The sequence below is a fragment of the Pipistrellus hanaki genome (genome assembly GCF_964339955.1).
Source record: "Pipistrellus hanaki genome assembly, chromosome: 14".
NCBI lineage: Eukaryota > Metazoa > Chordata > Mammalia > Chiroptera > Vespertilionidae > Pipistrellus > Pipistrellus hanaki.
The window spans coordinates 52,283,174-52,306,952 of record NC_140516.1 but is presented as its reverse complement, the minus strand read 5'-3'; the positions used below and the strand labels follow the sequence as shown (position 1 = coordinate 52,306,952).

At 56.4% G+C, this 23,779-nt stretch overlaps 1 protein-coding gene across 4 annotated transcripts in view; it reads left to right on the top strand.

The window, feature by feature from the left end:
• The window catches only part of DOCK1 (dedicator of cytokinesis 1), a 200,191-nt gene that overhangs the window by 124,255 nt on the left and 52,157 nt on the right, over window positions 1–23,779 (top strand). For all 4 annotated transcript variants that reach the window (XM_084904416.1, XM_084904415.1, XM_084904414.1 and 1 more), the window contains exons 28-29: window positions 20,450–20,551; window positions 23,080–23,174. In XM_084904416.1, the coding sequence (XP_084760542.1) occupies window positions 20,450–20,551; window positions 23,080–23,174 (197 nt within the window). The remainder of the gene's footprint in view (window positions 1–20,449; window positions 20,552–23,079; window positions 23,175–23,779) is intronic.

The following is a 23,779-nucleotide window of genomic DNA, read 5'->3' as shown; positions in this document are numbered from 1 at the left end:
TTCTGTTTTCATACAGGCTCCGGATGGGAAGAGTGAGGATTTAGGAAAAACACCTGATTAATGCTTGGTGGCCGCTAAGGTCACACAGAGTTTCAGCTCCACGTTGTCCACAAACTTTTCTTTTTTCCCCGTGTCCTTGCACCCTAGGGGATTAAATAGTAAGTCAGCACGTTCACGCCACTGCGCTGCCCGCTTGCAGACCGCCGTCTCCCATTTGCCTGACCTGAGCGTTGGCACCCTTGGGTCCACACTGCCCTCTGTCGTGTGCACGCCCGCCTCGCTCTGCGGGTCTCAGCTGTGCCTCAGTGTCCCTGTAACTGCCGGGAAAGTGTTCACCAAGGAGGTCTTCCCACACTGCCCGCCCAGCGGCACTTCCTCCCCGATCCAAAGGCCGGAAGACATGTTTCAATGCTGTTTAGGACTCCTCCTCCTCTTTTAAAATGCTTTTGTGCACAATGCAGTGCCCTCGGTTCACGTGGATGTGGTTGGAACGTGGCTCTCATGGTCACGGTTCACACCGGTGCCTGTTTCTGCCAGGCCCCGGCCCCGTGGCGGGCTCTCCCCCTCCCCTGGAAGGCGTCTCCCCGGGCCTTCTCGGTCTTGATCTCCTAGCCCCATGGTCGGCAAACTCATTAGCCAACAGAGCCAATGTCAACAGTTCAACGATTGAAATTCCTTTGGAGAGCCACATTTTTTAAATTTAAACTTCTAACGCCACTTCTTCCAAATAGACTCGGCCAGGCCGTGGTATTTTGTGGAAGAGCCACACTCAAGGGGCCAAAGAGCTGCATGTGGCTCAAGAGCCGCAGTTTGCCGACCACGGTGCTATAGAACAAGGCTTTTATTGAAGTGAGGGAGGCAGCTCAGCCGATGCTTTCAACCAGCTGTTCATTGTTTCACTGAATTAAAGGAAGAAACTTGAAAAACCAGTGATTTTTAAGAAATACATTTTTATTGATTTCAAGTGGAGGGAGGGAGAGGGAGAAAGGAATAGAAACATCAATCATGAGAATCATCCTCCTGTGGCACGCCCCCTAGTGGGGATGGAGCCTGCAACCCGGCCATTTGCCCTGACCTGGAATCAAACCAAGACCTCAGGGGTGGACACTCCACCACCGAGCCATACCGGCCGGGCAAAATCAGTGTGCTTTTAAAAAGTTAAACTAAAGATGTAAATTTGAACATTATGCAGCCATAAAGGACAAAGCAGCTTTATTGGAGAAGATCACGCATCGGTTACCCAGGGTGCCGTCTGAGCAGATCTTAGTTCATTTGATGTGTGTTCTCACCGTGAACTCTGACATCGATTTCTGAGCTTGTTAACCACGGAGAGTGTCCACGCGGGGCCGGGCAGTGAGGCAGGAAATGAGGGCTCCCGGGGCTGCGAGGGTCGGAGCCCTCATCGGCTGCCTCTGGCCGCCGTTCGGCACGGGGGCATGGTGTGTGATTTGTCCCTCCTGGGCTGTCTCACACTCCGGTCCCTCTGCCCACGGGGTGCGATCCCCTGTCCCATCGGATCACCCCCAGCAGCTGTGGAATCGCCTTTCCATCTCGCTGTCTCGGGCCCTGAGCGTGATGCCCTCACGTTCAGGAGAAGGAGAACTTGATCGATGATTTATCCAGTTTGCCGCACCCCACTGGGAACACGAAGCCATTCCTTCTCGTGGCACCTCCCCCCCTTTCCCGCCGAGTAAATACGGTGTCACATGGAATTGCGGATGAGCTCTGAGTCCCTTAAAATAAGGCGAGTGACTCATTCACACCCTGAAATGGTGCGGCGGCGGCATCCTCACCTGCGGCTCGGCGTTCTGGGCTGGTTCCCGTGCGGGCCGGGTGTTAATGAGCGCGCTCAGACCCCGCGCCCTCCTGCCCCCGGCCCCAGCTGCCTGGCGGGCTCTGGGCCTCCGCCCCGGGGCATCCCGAGCGCGGCCCCCGCTGTGGTGGGCGATCCCCGTGAATCCAGCCTGATCCTGTAGGCACCCTCCCAGGAGCAGAGTGAGGGTCCCCTCCCGCCCCCGGCCCTGAACGCACAGAGGCACGTGCCCCAGCTGCCTGTTCCCTTGCCGGAGGCCCGGGGAGAGCTTTGCTGGCTTCTCGCTTTGTCCGTGGACGCACATGCTGTGTCACCTTAAAGGACATTGGACAGCGCCGCTGAGGGCAGCCCGCTTGCGGTGGGATGCCTACGGGTGCAGTGACCTTCACGTGCCGGGCTAAAGCGGAGCGGCAGCCACAGGCCACGCAGAAGGCAGACGTCTCTGTGCACGTCCCCTTCCTCCCCTCCTGACAAGCGTGCCTCCTCTCCACCTGTGAATACCAAGCAGCGTCGATACGCTCGCAGCCATTTATCCACAGGCAGAGCTCCCTTCACGCAAGCTCCATACCTGAACACGGGGCTTAGCGACATGTAAGCGGACGGGCTTCACGTGACCCAACGCCCGTTCCAATGAGCTCCCGTTAGCAGCCTGCCTCATGCAGTGAGATGGGCTCCATTTGTCACAGGGCCTTCAACTGCGGCTCCATGGATAAGGCCTCGTGTGCCTCTGGTGCAACCCACTGGTTTTCCCGGTATATATGTGCATGTGTGACTACATGTGTACACGTGTGAGTATGTGTGTGCATGTGTGACTGTATGTGTGCATGTGTGAGTATGTGTGTGTGACTATACGTGCATGTGTGACTGCATGTGTGTGTGTCTATATATGTGTGGATATGTGTACAAGTGTGACTATATGTGTGCATATATGTGTGACCGTGTGCATGCGTGGATATATGTGTGACTATACATGTGTGACTGCGTGTGTGCATGTGTGATTATATGTGCATGTGTGCGTGTGTGGCTATGTGTGCTTGTGTGGTTACATATGTGCATGTGACTGTATGTGTGCTGTGTGGTTGCATGTGTGCATATGTGAATATCTATTTGCATATGTGACTATATGTGTGCATGTGTGAATATGTGTGTGAATGCACAGAAACACTGGCAGTTTCCAGGGGTCACAGCTGCCATTCTAAACGACCTCCTCCTGGTAGCAGGACCACCCACACTGCAGCCCCTGAGGCAGGACCTCGCCAGGCCTTTCCTAGACTCTCCTGTGGTGCCAGCGTCCTCGCCCCGGCAGGACAGGCAGGAGGGCCCAGCTGCCGAGCCCTCACCCGGTGGGAGGGCGGCAGGGCTGCGGAGCCCTCACCCTGGCTGCTGAGCCCTCACCCTGGCTGTGGCGCCCTCACCCGGCGGGAGGGCTGCAGGGCGGCTGAGCACACCTCGGGAGCACAGGACTTTTCCTGTCTCTGCTGGGCAGACGTGTCTCTGCATCTCCTCGGCCAGTTAATATCTTGGTTACTGATGACGGTATCAGACCCCTTAAAGGGGAAGTCCTCCTCCTGCAGGTGCTCCTGACTCGGTGCTGGCCCTCCCTAAGGCAGCCTTCCTGCCTCTGGCCCCTCCCTTACAGAGGCGTCTCCCGGGACTGCACCCCTGCTTCTAAGCGGGTGGTTGTGAGCTGTGATCTGACCAGTTCCCGCCCCTCCTGACCTTGGACAGTGGTTCTCCACCTTCCTAATGCCCGACCCGTTAGCACAGCTCCTCATGCTGCGGTGACCCCCCCAAAATAACATTATTCTCCTTGCTGCTTCATAATGTAATTTTGCTTCTGTTAATGAATCATAATGCACGACCCACAGGGTGAGAACCGCTGCTGTGGAGCCTGAGACCATCGGAAAACACAGGTATTTACATTATGATCCATATCAGCAGCAAAATTACAGTGATGAAGTAGCAAGGAAAATAATGTTATGGTGGGGGTCACCACAACATGAGGAGCTGTGTTAAAGGGTCGGGCATTAGAAAGGTTGAGGACCACTGCCTTAGAGAATGCTATTATTATTATTAGTAGTAGTAGTATTGTTATTATTATTAAATATTGTTATTGATGTCAGAGAGGAAGGGAGAGGGAGAGAGTGGTAGAAACATCAATGATTAGGAAGAATTACCGATCGGCTGCCTCCTGTATGCCCCCTAGTGGGGATCGAGCCTTCCACCCAGGCATGTGCCCTGCCCAGAAATTGCAGTGACCTCCTGGTTCAGAGGTCGATCCTCAACCACTAAGCCATGCCGGCCGGGCAATGCTTTTATTATTGTCATATCTGCTGCTGACATTTAGCAGTTTTTATAACTGATTTTTTAAATCCGGATGTTGGTTTTTAGAGCCGTTTTAGGTTCATAGGGAAATTGAGAGGATAGTTTTCCCATAAAACCCCTGCCCCCTTCCTCCCGCAGCCTCCCCCCTTTACAATGTCCTCACCGGAGGGTGCGAGTGTTACAACCCATGAACCTGCATCCGTGGGTCATTTCCACCCCTTCACCTCTTCTCCCACCCCCAAGTCCATAGACCGTCCGAGCGCTCGCTGGTGGTGCGGGCTCCCGATTGGCTTGGACAAAGGTGATGGCGTGCATCCGCCGTCGTCATGCCAGGCAGAGTGGCAGAGTGGCGTCCCTGCCCTAGAACACTCTATGCTCAGGACCTCCTGACTCATAGGTCAGTGATGCTCAGCCACGGAGCCACGCCAGCCGGGCCGTACGGTATCGGACTTTTAAACACACGCGTGCACCTTGTATGTGATAGGGACACCTTGGTGGCCGGCACCGGAGCCCTGTCCCCGCCGCTGCTCTCCAGCTTCCGCTCCCTGGCAGCCTGGGCACCGAATGAGCACAGTTTAAATCGGAAACTCAGCTCAATCCCGTCGCCTGCGCATCTCGCATCCCTCCGAGCAGGGACGGCTCATGATGGATTGTGAACAAATTGCTTTGTCTTGTTCTCTTAGACCCTGGAACACAGGATGGCTCTGATAACGCTCCTTCACTGGCGGCCACTTTCCGTAACCAAATCCCATCCCCGGGCTCACACTGTGCTTCCGTGAGGTCGATTTCCAGATAAATTATCGGGAGCCGGAGAAGGGAAGACGCAGGAGAACCCTACCTCAACGCGATGATTTATGGACATTTCCAAAATCCTCTCAATCCAGCTTCCTTATGGCGGCCACGGACAAAAGCCCACCCGGGAACCAGCAGCAGCAGCGGGCATGGGAATACCGGGCAGCGAGAGCCGGGTTTCCCGCTCAGCTCCCAGGCCTTTGGCCACAGGAGTCTCTTTGCTTCCGTTCGGAAGTGGCTGAGAATACCCGCGCGCGCGCGCCTGCCGCTGAGCCATCCCACGGGCCTTCCACCCGGAACGGAAACGCGTGGCAAAGCTCAGCTCAGCGGCCACAGGAGGGCCCCCTCGGGACGGTGTGCCGGCCTCCGATCCCTGGGACCCGGGGCACTGGGTGTGGAATTCCTGACCTTGTGTTCGGGGAGGTGGGCGGCCCCATGCTTGGCCAGGACGGCCTCTGCGCCCAGGGAGTCTCCCTGCTGCTCTGAACAAAGCAGAGTTACACTTAAAAACGATGTTCAGCTGACCCATTTCACTTACTTAATTATTGTTAGTATATGTCTACTGCTTTCAGAGAGGAAGGGAGAGGGAGAGAGAGCAAGAGAGACAGCAGTGATGAGAGAGAATCGTGGATCGGCTGCCTCCCGCACACCCCACACTGGGGACCCAGCCGCAGCCCTGGGCCTGTGCCCTGACGAGGAATGGAGCTGAGACCTCCTGGTCCACAAGTTGAGGCTCGGCCCCTGAGCCAGGCCGGGCAGCCGGGCACAGCTAATACGTTTAAGTCCAGTGAGCAGGTCCCTGTCTGTTTGAAGACCCTCCTGGAAAAGACAATAAGCCGTGCTTCAGGGGCCAAGGCCGCCACACGCACTCTGGGAATGCCATGCGTGCCTCTGCCCACTGCCGGCCAGGTTCCGTGTGCGGGCCCCCTTTCTCTGAGGCAGAGTGCTCTGTGCAGTGCTCTGAGCACTGGTGGGCAAACTCCTCAGTCCACAGAGCCAAATGTCAACAGTATGACAAGTGAAATTTCTTGGAGAGCCACATTTTTAAACTTAAACTTCTTCTAACGTCACTTCTTCAAAATAGACTCGCCCAGGCCGTGGCATTTTCTGGAAGAGCCACCCTCAAGGGGCCAAAGAGCCGCCTGTGGCTCGAGAGCCGCAGTTTGCCCACCACGGTTCTAAGGCATGCAAAAGCTGTGGAATCCACATACTTTTATTAATCCGAGAGACTCTTCAAGGAAATAGTTGATGGGATTTCCCTCACAGAGACAGAAACCTAATTTGGCTTAATGGGCAGTAAGTGCGGCTGCACAATTGAAAATCGTTCTGTGTCGGAATAGAATCTGCTGCTTTCCTTGTCGTATTACTCATACTGGTAGTTAGAGCCAGGTCAAAAGTTTGGTTCGAAATTGAATCATCAGCCCGGCTGGCGTGGCTCAGCAGTTGAATCAGGAGGTCAGGGTTCCATTCCTGGTCAGGGCTCTTGCAGGGTTGTGGGCTCCATCCCCAGCAGGGGGCGTGCAGGAGGCCACTCTCATGTCTCGCTCTCCCTCTCTCTTTGTCTCTGAAATCAACAAGAACGCTTTTTGGAAAAGGGACCATCGGACCCTAAGGCATCCTTTCCCCCTTTGGCAGCCCTTCAGCGTGACCTGCTTTCCTCCTGAGGTTTGCTGCTCCGGGCTCGCAACAGACCGGGGTTGAAACTGGGGTGTCCCCGTGTGCGCCCACCCTCCGGGCGCCATGTCCCGTTTACGCAGGCGTCACGCGGGAGTGGGGACTCGGGGAACGGCCCCTGCCGCTGGCCAGCCTCCGAGGGCTCCCTGGGCGGCGGGCCTGCCGCCGGGGATGCGGCGGGCGGTCCCGGCGTCAGAATGTGTCTCCGAGGATGCTCGCTCCCTCTGAGCCCCGCTCACGACCGTGTATCTCCCCGGGGTTTCCTCCGTCGGGTCCTTAGCTTAATGTCAGAAACACGAAGTTCAGGGTCGGGGACGTTCTGCAGCTTTGACGTCCAGCTTTTCTGTTGGGAAAAGCGGCAGACAGAGCTGCTCAGAGGGGGGTGAGTCCGCGCTGCCTGCAGACCCGCTGCTGGGCAACGGGTCCTGGGTGGCTGTCCCCCAGGACCGTCCGTCTTCCAAGCCCCGCCCGGGAGAGCGGCTCAGAGAGCCTTCGGGCCTTTATCTTCAGGCCTAGGAGAGGGACGGGGTGGGCCCTGAGGATAGGGCGGACCCTGAGTGCAGAGCGGGGCGGGACTGGGGTGCAGGGCGGGACGGGGGTGCAGGGCGGGACGGGGGTGCAGGGCGGGACAGGCTGCTGAGCACCCGAACCGCACAGAGAGGCAGCCGGTGTGATTTCTAAGCGGTGTCTGTGCCCACGGACGGCCTGTGGGAACGTGGACTCTGCTCACTTGTGCCATTGGTCCCGCCCCCCGCCGAGCAGCACCCTCCCCCCGGCCTCCCCCCACGTGGGCGGGCGGTCCCTTCCGAAGAAGCTTCAGGAGCTGCCCAGGTGCCCCGTCCCCCCACTCCTGCCTCGTGGGGTTAAAGGTCTCCTCAAAAGCATGGCATCTTCTGAGGCAGCCGAGGTTTGCACTGCGTCCGGCGCAGGCAGTGGCCCCGGATGGACGGGCTGGGCGGGCAGGCTGACCCACAGGCCTTCCTGTTCCGTCTCGTTGGCTAGAAATCTTACGGGACAAACACGTTTCCTCGTAGATGTGCGTTATAATTCCTCTAGACAGGGGACACCCCCCCCCCCCCCCTTTACTTGATGTTGCATTGCTCCTGGTTTTCAGAAACGTGACTTTCTGAGTCCTTGAGACTCACGGGAGAGCGGCCGGGACCAGACCGGGGGTCACAGGTGCTCCCCTCAGCTCCCGTCGCTAGCATCTCTCCTGACGGGGGTGCCTGTGTCTCCGCTCAGTAATCCACTGAGCGTGTGGTTAGTTAGAGGGAACCATCTGTGAAAAAATGGCAGCAACACCCGTCAGCACCCGGGGGGGATATTTTGAAAGAAGGTTTGGCAATGTCTACCGGGAGCGGACGATTAGATGGTGTACGTTTCGAAAGCTAAAAATCAATTAGCCCTATCAGAATCATCTTTTAATGCCCTTCATTTCATAGCACGCTATTGCTGAACTCCCACTTCTGGGGCCTGATAACTCCACTTCGCTGCGGCGCCCTCAGTTCCTGCTCAGGGAGAAGGATGCTCACCTCCTCTTCCTCCAGCAGCCGGGGCGGAGGGTGCCCGCAGGACGGCGCTCAGCTCCTTGGGGAGATGTCTGTCCCTAAGAGCTCATGACACAACGTGGAGCCATTCTCCTCGGCTCCTCTCCCCTGGTGCAGAGGCAGCGGCTGGGGTGAGCTGCAGGGAGAGTCAGGGCGGGGCTGTGTCCTCCCCTCCCCCCTCTCCTTGTGAGGGATAAAGAGAAATGGGCTCAGCAAACCGCAGCATGAGAAAGGGCTGCCATGGCCCCCAGAATCCTGCTCCTGGCCTCGGTTCCCTGCTGCTTATTAGCTGATCAAAGTAAATTGGGGACTCAACACACATGAGATATGGATGTGTGCTGGGTGTTTATAACCATGCCTCGGGCTTACATGCTGCGCCTAAAAAACCGTGTATGTGCTTTCTGTGCTTGGGAAAACCAGTTCCTACAAGGCCACCATTGTTTAATAAGAGATGTTCTGTTTTCATTAAATCCAACGATAACTTGGGAGCATGTGTTTTAGGATGGAGGAAGACTAATTTTACACACACACACACACACACACACAACATGCACACAACATGGCTTAACTTATTTGAAATACCTTCAGATAAAAAATGAAAATTCAAGCAGGACTCTTAGGAAATGGCGAGGAAGAATGTTTATAATAAAAATTATTTGAACTCAAAACAGTAGAAAGTTCAAGTACATGTCATTGAGCTGACTATGGTAACTATAGGCACAGAAAGTCTGTTTGTAAGCCATACATCCCGCAGTGCACACACACACACACACACACCCCGTTCTCCCTATGCGGGTGAATGAGTTGGTGAGGTTTGGGAGTGCTACATGATTATGTGTCACCAACAGGAAAAGTAATTGATGGGGAACAAGCATTGTAATTTGCCGGCAGCCCCGTAATTGAGTTTTCCAAGTACTGAGCCGTGCTCGCTCCCTACCTGCATGTCCTGCTGGTGACGACAGGAGAGGAACCCCGTTCTCAGGCAGGCAGGGGTCCCCAGTGCTGCGTCAGGAGGAGGAGGAGTCCCCAGGTATCACATGGGGAGGAGAGGGGTCCCCAGGACCTCCCCGAGAGGAGCGGGTGCCCGTGGCCCGCCTCTGGGTGGTGCCTGGCATTGTGTCTGAACCCCGCTGCTCTAGGAGCCCCGAGACATCAGGCAGCACAGGAGCTTGCCTTGGCCCCCAAGGCCACCATCTCCCGCTGCCTGGCTGCCCCCCAAAGGCAGGGCAGCTCCGCTCTCTGCCCGGGGAGCCGGCCGCCGCGTTCTGACGGGGGAGGCTTGGTGGGGGGCGGGGGGTGTGTGGAGGATGGTGAGTGGTGTCCAAGGCGTCTTCTCACTGTCTCTCTGCGGTCCCCGGGGGAGGGCTGGCAGCTGTGTGCGAGCGCGTGCGAACGGGAAGCCCAGGACACGCTGTCACCCGTGAGGCCAGTTCGCAGAACACACGTCCACGTGAGCCCGGGGCTGGGGGAGGTCTGTGGCATTGTGTTGGCAGTCCTAGCAACCGCATGTAACCCTCCTCCCCCCTGGTCCCTAACACGGCTTTCCCCGTCAGACCCTCAGACTGGGCTGTCCCCTCAGCCTCACCCAAGTCCCTCCTCTTTCTCCTCCGGGCCGGTGGCCGGGGGAAGAGGCTGACCCCGCTCAGCTGTGAGCCCATCGGACGCCCCCGTCAGCGCCTGCGGGCGCCAGCGGCCGGCCTTCCCCCCGTGCCACGCGCGTCTAAAAAAACGTTTTCTCTCGTGGCAGCCTTGACCAACTTTAAAATCATTTTCCGTGAGAATTTTCAGCTGAAACTATTCAAGAACACCCGAATGCTGATTAATATGTTTATTTTTATAATAGTCATTGCAAATTGATTTTTTAAATTAAATTCAAAATATCGTGGCAGGGGTTTCTGTTTTGGCCGCGTGGCGTTAGCGGGTTAGGGAAGGCTGTACACGGGAGGAAGCCCCAGGGCTGACCCCTCTCCCACGGCCGCCGCCTCCAGGCAGCGAGAACCTTCCCATGATTCCGTGCTGGCGGCGGGCACAGGCCTCCTCGGGATCCCGGCTCTCCTGGGGGGGGGGGGGCCTGGGGGCTGGCCCTGAGGTCTTCCTGTGGCTCAGGGTCCCACGTGGGAAGGAGGCCGTGGAGCCGGGCTCTGCAGGAGGACGGGAGGGAGTCCGGAGGTCTCGGGGAGCAGCCAGCTTGGGGGGCACAGGCAGGGGTGTCTGTAGTCAGGGTGGCCCTCGGGCCCCTGGAGAGCATGTTAGGAACCAGGAGGGAGAGGAGGGTTACATGCGATTGCTGGGGCTGCCAACACAATGCCACAGAGTGGGCAGCGTGAGCCCAGAAATTCATTTCCTCCAGGGGCCAAGGCCAAGGCCAAGGTGTCGGAGGTGTGTCCTCTGGGCCTCGCTGGCCCTCCCTCTGTGGGGTCTCCTGATGAGGACAGCGGTCAGGCGGCATTAGGTTCACCCCGGTGACCTTTTACTCCACTCCCCTTCACTGGCCCGCCCCAGGCCATCAACATCCTGAGTTCTGGGGTCAAGACTCAACCTGGGAATTTGGGGGCGGGGTGAGTGTGTGTGTGTGTGTGTGTGTGTGTGTGTGTGTAATTCAGAGGCGGCCTCAGGGGGTTATTGGGGACAGTCAGAGCAACTCGTGGTGGCCTGCAGGGCTGTACATTTGTCCACGGTGGTCCTGAGATTTGCTTTTCATGTATGGTAATGGCTTTTTCCTAAATAAATTCCTTTTTAACAGAATTCCCATGGAGCAATGCCCAGGGTTCCTGATTCTTTCTGACACGTGCCTCCTGTGGACCAAGCTTCCTCCTAATGCTGTGGTGGGCAAACTGAGGCTCTCGAGCCACATGCGGCTCTTTGGCCCCCTGAGTGTGGCTCTTCCACAAAATACCACGGCCTGGGCGAGTTTATGTTGAAGAAGTGGCGTTAGAAGAAGTTTAAGTTTAAAAAATGTGGCTCTCCACAGAATTTTCAATCGTCGTCCTGTTGGTACTTGGCTCTGTTGGCGAATGAGTTTGCCGACCACTGGCCTAACGGATCAGCCTGGGTTGCTCCCTTTGCCCCGTCTGACACCTGGACAGCTGGTTCCAGTTTGAACCCCGTGTCCTCCGTGATCCGCAGCTTCCCATGGAGGCAGGAACCAGGAGCCTTGCATCTTGCAAACATTTCACTGCGCTGCCAGATAATTAACTGGTGAAACACATACTCAGTTTTGCAAACGAGTTGTGATTCTGTAACATAATTAAAATTAGTGATTAAGGTACCACGCCGGGGATGCACCTTCCCTTCCAGGCCGGGAGATGGAGATTCATCAAAAGATAAATTATCTCCACGGAACATCTGTTGTCAAGTGACTTCCCGTGTGCTTCCTGTGCGTGTGCCGTGGGAGTGGCGTGTGGGGTCCAGGTGGAGGGAGCCGGGGTGATTTGCGACTCATTCTTTTTCATTGCATGTGGGTGGCAGTGACTGGAAACGGCTCTGATTGTCATAAGTAAAAAAAAATTAATCTTTCGAATATATGAATTTAGTTCGAGGAGATTAATCGCTATCAACCAAGGTTTTGTATTCCTTAATTAAAATTATAATGGTCACCGTCATAATCAGTGCTAAGTAATTTAAAAATTACAGTATAGACTCGGGATGTGGGTGAGATTAGTGGAATGGCTTCTGGTGTTGTCATTATGTCTGTGCAGAAATTGGAATAACGTTTATGTAACTCCGGGTAAATTGCTATGTATTTTTTTTTAAATACATATTTTAATTGATTTCAGAGGGGAAGGGAAAGAGAGATAAAAACATCAGTGATGAGAGAGAATCATCCATCAGCTGCCTCCTGAACGCCCCACACTGGAGGTGGAGCCCACAACCCAGGCATATGCCCTGACCGGGAATCAAACCGTGACCTCCCGGTTCACAGCTCCACACTCAACTGCTGAGCCACGCCGGCCGGGAGTAGCTGCTGTACATTTTAATTGGCATCGCCTAAAATGGTGTTTCTCAACAAGTCTTCATCCAAGAGGCTTTTTTGTTCTTGCCAAATGTGATGGGAAAATAGCTTCAGGGCGTGCTTACCAGGTGTGTGATGGTACCCCAGGTGCCAGAGGGCCCCCTTAAGGCTCTCGTGTACCTCACCTCGCACACGCGAGCCTGATGGTCACGTTCAGGTGCCAGTAAGCCCCCTCCCGCTCCAGCCTGTAGAACAGGCATGGCCCGTGCTAGCCTTTGAGCTTGACACGCTTACTGTGCAGTGTGAGCGCCTGGGGCCGGATCACGGGACGCCTCTGTGAGTGTCTGCCACGTGGACAGCTAATGGACGGCACGGACCTAGACGTGGGCGAACGGCGAGCCGTGTGTGTGAGCAATCACCAGACGGACGGTGCGAGCCTCCTAAGTAACATACAGTCTGTGGGATCTCGGTTTACCTTCCAGCGGGACTGGCTTTACACGTGACAGTGCGGTCTTAAAGTTCACGCACAGGAATCCATCGCCAGGGGCGCTCCCGAAGGACATGGCGACCCGCGCAGCCCTGTCGGACGCCCCCCTCACAGAGCGCCGCAGTGATTGGCGCTGACCCCCTTCCATCGAAGGGCCTGTCTGCTCTGTGTGCGTGCGGAGCAGCCCCAGATGTCAGCGTGCGCCGCTGTCGCCTGCCGGGATTCTGGGACTTTCAAACCGTCTCCTCCCCGCCTCGTTCTCAGGTTCCGCAGCCAAATCAGGCTTTTTAGTTCTGAATTTCAATCTTACCACCGACGGCAAGATCTGAAATATTTCCATTCCCTCCAGATGGCCCCCGCGTCCCTCCAGAGCCAGCCCCTCCCCTCCGTCACTGCTGTCGCCATTTCCACAAGGTCACGTCCACGGCTTTGCATGCTGTGTGGCCTGTCTGCGCCTGGCGTCCTCGGCTGAGCCACGTGTGGGGCCATGCCATGTGTCAGTAGCTCTAGCTCAGGGCTCAGGGCTGCTTCTCTGCGTGCTCCACCATCGCTCCATCTGTTTACCGGACGGCAGGCAGGTGGGTGTCTCTCGTCGGCAGCTGCTGTGGATGCAGCCGGTGTGCTGCTGTGCAGGTCTCTGTGCGGCTTATGCTTTCCTTCCCTGAGCTGCTCCCTAGAGGCAGGATGGCGGGTGGGTAAGTCCTTGGTCCCCCGTAGGAAACGGCCTGTCTTCCCAAAGGGCTCCGTTGTTTGACGTTCAGACCAGCACCCAGGGAGGTTTCGGCGGCTCTGCCTCCTTCTTCTTTCTCTTAGAATCCCGCCATCCTCCCAGCTGTGCAGTGGGATCTGATCGTGGTTTTAACCCGCATTGTTTTTCTAGGGACCCTGCCAGTGGCCTTGTCTCCATGTGTCCCGGCCCTCTCTATCCCTTTCCGTGAGAAGCGCCTGTTGGATTTTGTGGCCAGTTTTCTGACGGGCCGTTTGTCTGTGGCTGGCTCTCGGAGCGCTCTCTGTAGTCCGATACAAGCTCTTGGCCGGGTACGCGTCTGCCAAAGGTCTCCTCCAGCGTGGCAGCCTGCCTTTTCAATTTCTTCTCAATGTCATCCGAAGAGCAAGCATTCTTCATTTTGAAGTAGGACTTACCTTTTTTATCTTTTCTTATATGTTTCGTGCTTTTTTTTTTGTATGCTAAAAAATGACGCCCAACCCAAGGGCACAAAGGTTTCCCTCCGTGTTTCTCTTCTAGAAGTTTTGTTGTTCCGTGTTTTGCATCTAGGCCTGGGATGCGCTTGAAGGTGGTTCTTGTGTGTGATGTGAGGTATGGGCCCTCCTCCCTCCTCCCTTCTCTCCTCCCTGCCTTCTTTCCCAGCCTTTTCACCGTGGAGTCACATTGTACCGTTTGGAATACCGTTTGTCGACAAGATGCCCGTCTTTTCCTGACTGAATTCTCGGAGCCCCTTTTTCGAAAATCAGGGAGCCCTGTGGTAGGCATGTGGTTAGTGTGTCCTCTGTGTGTCTGCACCATCACCACGCTCTCTGGATCCCGATCTTCATCCTGCGTCTTGAGCTTTGGTGGTGTGTGGCCTCCCGCCCCTTCCATCAGTGCCCTCCACTGTATCGTGTGGTTTGTGTCACTGGGTCAGCATGTATTTGTGTATAAATGCTTCCTAAGAATACTATCTGATCAACCAGGTCTGTGGTCAGCAAACTGCGGCTCACGAGCCACATGCGGCTCTTTGGCCCTTGAGTGTGGCTCTTCCACAAAATATCACGGTCTGGGCGGGTCTGTGTTGAAGAAGTGGCATTAGAAGAAGTTTAAAAAATTTGGCTCTCAGAAGAAATTTCAATCGTTGTACTGTTGATATTTGGCTCTGTTGACTAATGAGTTTGCCGACCATGGACCTAGGTCATCTCTGTTTCTATTATACAATAACCTCTTGTTTCAAGATCTTCCCTCTGATTTGTTAACTTAATTTTTAACACCTGCTATGTGACACGGTTTCCTCGTTACCAACTCCTCCATCCAATATTGATGATGCTGAGGACAGGATTTTTTTTTTATGATTCATCTAGGAATTGCTTTTCATTCAATAAGGAGTTTCCACTTGAATCTGTAGCTCTGGTGTCAATAATGTTCTTTATGGACCGAAGTCAGTTTAAAAAAAAAAAAAAGCAAAGGCATATTGATCCTCCCTTCAAAGGTAAAATTGCATTAAGATTGAGTTGCTCTTATTTCGGTTACAGTATACTTTGAGATATTATGCATCATGGGGGAGACTTGGAAGATTCTAAATTCTCTGAGGCGCTAATATTAGTCTGATCTACTGAGTTTATGAAAAATGTAAAATGTCTGCTTTACTTGGTTAGCAACAAATGAATTATTTTAAGAAGTTGTATAGAGAACTATTCCGCATTCTACCATAAAGTATAATTGCATGTATAAAATTTGATTGTTTATTTTTATTTTCATAGCCATGAATGTGTGTTTAATGCATCACGCTGAATAAGTACCAGCTAATTGCTGTGGGTACCTTCGGATGCAAACAGCCCTTTACTGCCACTGTAAAAAATCGGAATTGATTTTGGTTTAAAATTAGATCTCTTTCCTTGTACCGTCTGCAATGCTATAAAACGCTAGGACTCCCTGAACTCCACCGAGCACTCCATTTGAATTTGGGGGTTAATTTCGCTGCAAGTTGAAAAGCACTAATCGACGGCACTCGTGCAGCTGATCGGCCATTCTGCTTTTAATTTCTTGTAGTTTGTGTCTGCAAACGCTTTTTATTTTACGGTCCTTTATGAAGAAAGGAATCGCAATATTTTGGAAACGGAGAGCGTAGGAATTAGCCATACATTGGGGGACAGCACGGGGGACGGAGCTTGTCTGTAAAGGAGGACGGAAGGAGACGTCTCGGCGTCAGGGCGGACGGCCGTTCCGGGGAAGTGGAGCTCGGGCGGACGGTGTGTGAGCACACCCTGGCTCCCCCGGAGCCTCCGCACTGGCAGGGGAGCTGGTTCGCCTGCCTGTTCCTCTCAGGCCTGACCAGGCACCGGATTAACAGCGCGGGCAGCACCTTTGCCAGGAACAGCAGCAGCGCCCTTCAACCTGTCGCTCTCGAAAACGGTGTCTGGTGCTCTCGGGGGCTTTTGCGTGTCCGTGCCACCGACGTCAGCCGCTGCCCAGGTTTATTCCCGGCCCCGTCGGCCTGTTCAGTGGCGGACTCGACTGTCGGCTGCTCCCCTCCTGCGCAGTCTCAGTGGTGCTTTCCTCAGTGGGGGGATTCTTTGGCTTGAATGCCCCCCCCACCCCTCATCCAGAGAAAGTCACACAGAATTCACCAACTCATACATCTCCCCCCAACTGCAATTTAAAAAAATATATATTTTATTGATTTTTCACAGAGAGGAAGGGAGAGGAATAGAGAGTTAGAAACATCGATGAGAGAGAAACATCCGTCAGCTGCCTCCTGCACACTCCCTACCGGGGATGTGCCCGCAACCAAGGTACGTGCCCTTGACCGGAATCGAACCCAGGACCCCTCAGTCCGAAGGGCATTGCTCTATCCACTGAGCCACACCGGTTAGGGCCCGATGAAGTTACTTTCCTTCTAGTTCATACCCGAACGCTTAGACTTCAGCCAGCAGAGCTGACAGAGACGCTGCGAAACGAAACAGCTGGTCTCGAGCCCACAACCCGGGCCTGTGCCCTGACCAGGAATGAAACCGTGACCTCCAGGCTCAGACCGAACAACACGTAGGTTCCCAGTAGCCGGTGGGTCTCCCCTGAGTGTCTCCCCTGCAGTGTGGGACCTCCTCCTCAGGCTCTGCGACCTGAGACCTGAGGGCCTTGCTCTTCAGGGGCTCATCCCCAGCCCCGTCCCCGGGCACAGCCCCGCCCCCTCCCCGGGCACAGCCTTGCCCGCACTCAGAGCTCTCTCAGGACACCCGGGCAGCTGTGGCACCACGTTTCCGATTTTGAATTGGGACCTGCGGTGCTTTGAGAAGTAGAATTACGGAGGAGATGAGTCTTTTTCAAGACTTCTCGAAGCGATTGCTAAATCACTTTTTAAAAAGGTTAAGGCCATTTCGGCTCCCACCAGCGGTGCGTGAGTGCTCGGCCCGCACCCTCGCTAACAGCCTCCTCACCTCGGCCCTGCTGCTGTTTTGGCGAGCAGATAGCGCGGCATCATCTCCATCTCTGATTACTAATGAAGTTCACACTTCTGTTTATGAGGCATCCTGCGTCCTGAATCTTAAATCTCAGCCACCGCGCCCGGCCTCCCTGCCCCGCTTTGCATAGCTTTGAAGGCCTAAGGAAGAGGTCTTCGTTTCATTTATTTGTTCCTTTTGGCTCGGCCGCGGGTGGGACCCGGCGCCCAGGCTCAGGCTCGGAGGAGGCGGGACGCCCCCCGCCGGCGGAGCTGCCACCCTCCCCGCCGTGCAAAGTAAAAGCTTCGTTTGACTTCTAAACGCATTTCCCATAATCAATGCAGAGCCACACCAGAGCTGTGTTATTTTCTGAGCCTGCAGAATGAGCTTTGCTTTTCACATGTCCGGCCTGCCGGTGTGGCTCCCTGTTTGGGGGTCAACTGAGGAACCAGGAGGTCGTGGTTCGATTCCCGGTCGGAGCACATGCCCGGGTTTCGGGCTCCATCCCCAGTAGGGGGCGTGCAGGAGGCAGCCGATCAATGATTCTCTCTCATCATCAATGTTTCTCTCTCTCCCCCCCCCTCTCCTTTCCTCTCTGAAATCAATACAATATATTTTTTAAGCAAACGAAAACTTTTCACCCTTCTTCCATTTCTGCTTGCAGTGTGTAATCGGCGGCAGATGCGCTTCCGTGGCTGCTCGGGTTAACCGCCCTCACGCCCTCCGGGGGCCACGTGGCGGTAAAGCTTCGAGGTGCCAGTGTTTGCCCTGAGAAGCCTGGCGCTCTGGGGACGGAGCCCTCGCCACACGTGGGAGGTGCCCTCCTGGGCGTGTGACCAGGCCTAGGCCCAGGCCCATTCCCGTGGGGTCGATCGGCTCAGGCTAGAAAAGAGCTGACATTGCAGGACTTGCTTCTTCTTGGAAGGACTGAACGGTGCAGGTCCCTTCTGGAACATCCCTCGGGTGAAGCCAAGAGCGCGCGTGCCCAGCTGGCCTGTTGACCTCTGACCACAGTGACCCGTCTCCCGGGCTCCGTTAGTGGGTCCCCACCCTCGCTAAGGCCCTGAGTTGCCTCCTCACTGGCGTTCTCATCCTCCCTGCAGACTCCCGCCTGGCCGGTCCGCACGCCCGGCCTCGCTCTCTGGAAGTGGCTCCATCGTGGTCCGTGCGTCATTCATTCCATTCCTGCCCCCAGCCGTTCCCCACCGGGCCGGGCGGGGTCTCTCGGCATCCCATGCCGCCTGCCCCTCGGGGGAGAGCGGCCCCGGCCCCTTTCCCGTAGCTGGCGGGGCCCATGCCCTCAGCATCCTCAAGGCCGCTCTGAGGTCTGGCTCTTCTCTGAGCTTGGCATTTCAAGGTCAGCTCTTGGTGTATGGCTTCCGGTCAGACACGCTGGCGTGTGATCGCGGTGATTCCGGGGTGGGCGTCGCCGTTGTTGAACATGAAAAGGAACGCGAGTCCACACGAGGGGACCGCGGCCAGCACAGGCCTCCGCTCGCCTCCGCGGAGCCCGGGTCATGGCCGCCTCCCTCCATCAGCGCCAGAGCTGGACATGACCTGTGGCGGCCTTACCTTTCCTCTCCCTGCGCCCGCGTTCTCCGCCTGCCGGGGGGGTGTGGGGGGACAGCGGGCCCTGCCTGGGGGGCGCGGGGAGGAGGGGCCGTCCGCGGAGGCCTCGGAGCTCCCAGGATGCCATGTGCCTCCGGGTGAGGGGAGGTGGAGCTGAGCTGCCGAGCGATGCCCTGTAGCCGTCACTCGGAGGGAGCCGCTCAGAGGCCTGCAGAGGGGCCGCAGAGACTGGGGGTGGGGCTGTGGTTCCGCCGGCCTCGTTGTACTTGATCAGCACGTGAGGTTGTGAAGACCATGACCCCAAATGGCACCTCCTAACCAGAGGAGTTGCAAAGGCAGCTTCTCTTGAACTCGACGGGAGGCCAAGTATTTGTGTATCTTAAAGTCTGTAGCCCTGGCTGTGGGCTCAGGTGGCCAGGGCATCAGCCATACCTCAGTAGTGGCAGGTCCAATTCCTGGTCAGGGCACAAACCGAGGCTGTGCTTTCTGCCCCAGCCCGGGCACATATGAAAGGAAACCAATCAATGTTTCCCTCTCTCTCTCTCTCTCTCTCTCTCTCTCCCCCCCCCTTCCTCTCTCTCTAAAAATCATTAAAACATGCCCTCCTGTGAAGATGAAATAAAGTTTCTATTCATCAATAGGCATCCTGCCATGTCAGAACTCATCCCTCCAGTGGAAAACACACGGTATTTAGCTCTTTTTCTGAACCCCAACTCGGCATCTAAACCTCAATTATTGTTCGCAAAGAATTTACATTTCTGGGCACACGGAAGACACCATCGTGTCATTACTGCATTTGTTCAGTGTACGGAATGCGCCGTGGAGGGCTCGTTGGGAAGCATGTATGGATGCTGCAGATGGAGAATGAATTGGAACAGTGTCGGACCTTAACATTTCACTGCAGAGAGTGAATTTCAAATTAATGCAGGAGGCATTTAGGCATTCAGATATACTGCTTGTAAAAGTGGAGTTCGTAAAAGAATGCAATTTGGGAGCTCATTTAATAAGGCGAAATTAGGGCATGTCGGAAAGTATTTCTCCTCCTATAATTTCACCGCCCTTGCACTGGTTTAATGGGAGAAAATGCATGTCCCGTGTTTCTTAGAATGTCATTAATTTAGGATGAAATATCGAAGTGCAAGGGAGGCTTTTAAGATGTTGTTGGCCATGAACCCCAGACGGGTGATACATTGTACTCAATGGCAACGGGGCCACTTAGCCACCTGCCCTCCTGCCACATAACCCCCCTTCAGTGCATACATACAAATGCACACATGCACAGGCCTGCACACACAAGCACATGTAAACATGCACATGCATGGGCGCACACATGCACAGACATGCACACACAAACATGCATGCACACATACCTGTACAACAAACATTCATATGGATAAAGCTATAAACATGCACAAGGACACACCTGCACATACAAACACGCACATTCCTACACACACATGCACAGACCTGCGTGCACACTTGCACCTGCACAGACCTGCACACACACATGTGCACACTCACAGCCGTGGACATGCTGGCTGCCTCCATCTGCTGACTGCTTCGGCCCTTGACTTACCCGGGGCTTGGTTTTGTCTGTCGGTTTCCTTTTCCTCCTCCTTTCCCTCCCCTCCAGCCCCGTCCGCCCTGAGAACTCCCTTTCACATCACCTCCTCACAGCCCTCCTGGAGGAGAGCCCACTGTGAGGGGGGATTGCCTCCAGGGTGCAGGCAGGATTTGGGGGCGGAGAGGCCTCTGGGTGCCCGGCCCCAGGTCAGGGCTCACACACACCGCGGTCAGGGCAGAGGTGATGGGCACCGGGCAGAGGAGGTGGAGGTTTCAGTCCTGCCTGGAGCCTCTGCGTGTTCCCTACGAGCACATGTAACGCTTGTTCTCCAGCCCGGACCGCCCTGGCCAGGAAGCACTGATACAGAGCGGCGGAGAGGAGGGGGAGGAGAGAAAAGGAAAAGGGGAGGATGGTGCGGGGGAGTGTCCAGGGCCTGCTGGGGGCCGGCCAGCGGTGGCGGGAGTGGGGCTCCCCGCTGCGGGCTCCAGCCCAGACTCCTCGGTGATGCCCGCTCTCCCCCGGGTGTGGTTCTCCCCGCCCCCCGCCCCGGCTCACTGTGTCTCCGCTTCCTCCGCAGGGGAACTTCGTGGCCTGCATGACGGCGATCTTGCGGCAGATGGAGGATTACCATTACGCCCACTTGATCACGACCTTCGGGAAGATGAGGACGGACGTGGTGGTGAGTGTCGCTGTGACCCTGTCCGCCCCCTGTCGGGGCCAGCGGTCTGGGAAGACACTGGTGTCGTCGTTGTAAGGGTGACTTTGCACGGGGGTGGCCCTCGCTGATGGGAAGCCGCCGGGGAGGGACTGCCTGAGCCGTGTGCCCAGGATGAGGTCCGGACAGGCCCCTCACAGGCCTCGGGATCCTTGGAGGCTGGGGTGCTGCACAGGAGGCGTCACCCGCTCACCCCTCTGATGGACCTGCAGCAGCAGGAGCCAGAGAGCCCTGCAGCTCCCTTCTCGGCCTGATCCGCCGGCTGTGACCATTGGCCCCAGCATGGCTCAGTAGCACCCTCCTGCAGCCAGACGGGGGGCGCGCCACGGGGCGGAAGCGACCGATTAGGTGCACCCTCCCTAAGACCGGCATCCCAGGGCCTCAGGGCAGGTGCTCCCTGACACCCAGGCCCTCACTCAGGTGTCCTGGGTGGTCCAGGGTGACGCCTCTCACCGGGAAGTGGGGGGTGAGAGTGCTCCTGGGAGTGGCCATGGTGAGAAGGTCAGCCAGGGGACTGTCTAGCTGGGAGACCTTTGCAGAGGCCTCCCGCTCGGAGCCTGGAGTCCGTGCGGAACAGCCCCAATGCCTGAGGGCAGCGGAGCGGGAGTGGGAGCCGCGGCCTGAGGTCTGTCCCTGTGTTTGTTCCTCGGGAGCATCTGTGTGGGCCGTGGTCCCAGCCTGTCCTGGCCACGCCCCCCCTCCCCCCCCCCAGCATCTCTAACATCCCGATGCCCCCCTCCCTGTGACGTACAATTCTATTCTCCAAAAAGCGGACACTGTTCACCAGGAGGAAGCCTGATAGGCTGTGAGCCTGGTCCACACGAGCTCCCAAAGAACACGGCTTCCATGAGAGAGGAAAATAAAAGAAGGAGAGGACAGTGGGAGTCCTGAGGAGGAACTCACTCAGAAACTGTTTAAAAAATAACATGAAGTGACATGAAAAAATAGGAAGTAAAGCTTCAAAACATGCACCAGAGAACAGAGATGCGTAAATGTCACAATGAGTGTTTACAGACTTTCTCCGAGGCCCCTGGAGCCCAGGAAGCGCACGGAGCTCACTGTGGATAACTCGTTCTCGGATTGCCCCCTAAACACCAAGTTGCCCCCCGCTGGGAACCCCGGGTGTCCGTGAAGCCTAAGGAAGGCCCCCGCCCCTGGGCGAGGGGTCTGGGCTCAGGACCCTCACGAGTTCACTCTCGGACCCTGGCCCGTGAGCGCCTTGGCGGGAAGGGCGGGGTGAGGCAGCCAGACCCTCTCCATGAGCAACGCAGAAAACGCCTCGGCCTGGACCGGCCTGGAGAGAGGGGTCACTGACGCCTCCTCTCCGCCCTCCGTCCCCCTTGTCGCCTTGGAAACGCCAGCGTCATCGTCTGTGCAGCCAGGCCCCGTGCGAGGCAGGTGCCATGGCGGGGCCGCGGCCACGGCTGTGAGTGATGCCGACGACACGGGCGCCCGCAGGCCCGCGGCCCACAATGCACAGCGCCGCGTGCTCAGCACCGCGCGGGGAGCAGCCGAGCCCTAAGGAGGCGGGAGGCGGTGGGGAGAGGCGTCTCCTCCAGAAAAATAAAAACCAGACCCTGCGTCTCCATTATTAGGCTTGGAGTAGCGATCAGCAAGAGAGTGGGCAATTTCATGCAAATGGAGACGCGGCGAAATTACCGCACTCCGCCGGCGGAATCTGCAAACTGGTCATTAACATGTGGAACTCTTGACGAAGTGGGGAACTTAAGGAGTGAAATATGGATTTCAATATTGAAACCGGGGAGCGGAGCCGCTGGTTGTGTGGGGGAGGCACGCAGAACACCCCTGCTGGGAGGGCTGGTGGCCAGAACATTGTGAGCTGGGTTGGAGGGACAGTGGGCTGACCACGCCCAGGTCCCTAAGGTCTCCTCCGCTGGTGGCCTCTTGGCAAAAGGGTGGTCATAGTTTCTCCCTGGGTTTTCTTTTTAAATATGTTTTTATTGATTTCGGAGAGGAAGGGAGAGGGAGGGAGAGATGAGAATCATTGATTGGCTGCCTCCTGCATGCTCCCTACTGGTGATCAAGCCCGAAACCCTGGGCACGTGCCCTTGACCAGGAATGGAGTCGTGACCTCCTGGTTCATAGGTCAACACTGAGCACACCAGCCAGGCACTGTAAGAACTATAAATAACCTTCATGTTATGTGTGTAAACATGCTCTTCCCTGAGCAGAAAGTGTGTGATCACAGACCTGTAATCCTTGGGAAGTCAGGAAGACACGCCTGGGGGCTGTTTCCAGCCATGGTTTTGGAAAAGTTACCCCCCGCGCGAGGTGCTGAGCAAACTGAGATAGAAATAGTTCGCGGCGCCCGGGAAATACATCTGCGTTACTTTTTAGGAAGTTTTCATTCAGCTTCGAGGACACAGTCATTCCTCCTGCAATGACTCAGGGGTGCAGCGGGGCGGGCGCGGTGGGGCGGGCTGGCCTCACCCCCGCCCCGGCGCTGTCTCAGTTTGTCCCTCTTCCTCCAGGACTTCCTGATGGAGACCTTCATCATGTTCAAGAACCTCATTGGGAAGAACGTGTACCCGTTCGACTGGGTGATCATGAACATGATGCAGAACAAGTGAGTATCCGAGCGGCTTCCTGCTCCCGGCGCCAGGGCCCGGGGCTGCCTGGTCAGCGGGGGCCCTCCCCACGGTGCCCGTGGTCTCCCTTCTGCCACCAAACACTGGAGGCTGGGGGTTCCCTGGTGCCCAGACGGGGCTTCGGTACAAAGCACCCGGGCTCTGGCCCCGGAGGAAGCAGACCTGAGCAGGCCCCGCCCCCTTGTCATGGACAAGGGGGCCCCTTGTTCTCGTCAGGACCGTTAGCCGGTGCAGGGCCTCCGGCATTCAGCAGGAAACCCGCCTGAGGGCGCTCCGCCTGCACCCGGAGCCAGCACGCGCGGGGGCTGAGCCGCGGGGAGGCCGCTGCCCGCCGAGCCGGCGTCTCCCTCTCCCGTGACCTTTCCCGTGCACCGCGGGGAGCCTCGTCCTCCGTGTCCGCCTGTCAGGTTCCCGGCGCTGTGCGTCCGTCCGGCTACAGATTATGTTGTAACGCGCAGTATTTGGTGCTACCCTGCCGCGGGGTCATGTAGGAGGAAAACGAGCTCTGACAGCTTGGTCTTTGCAGCTCAGTGAACGCTAATGGTTCCACACAAAAGCCGCACCAGAGGCCGGGCCCACGCCG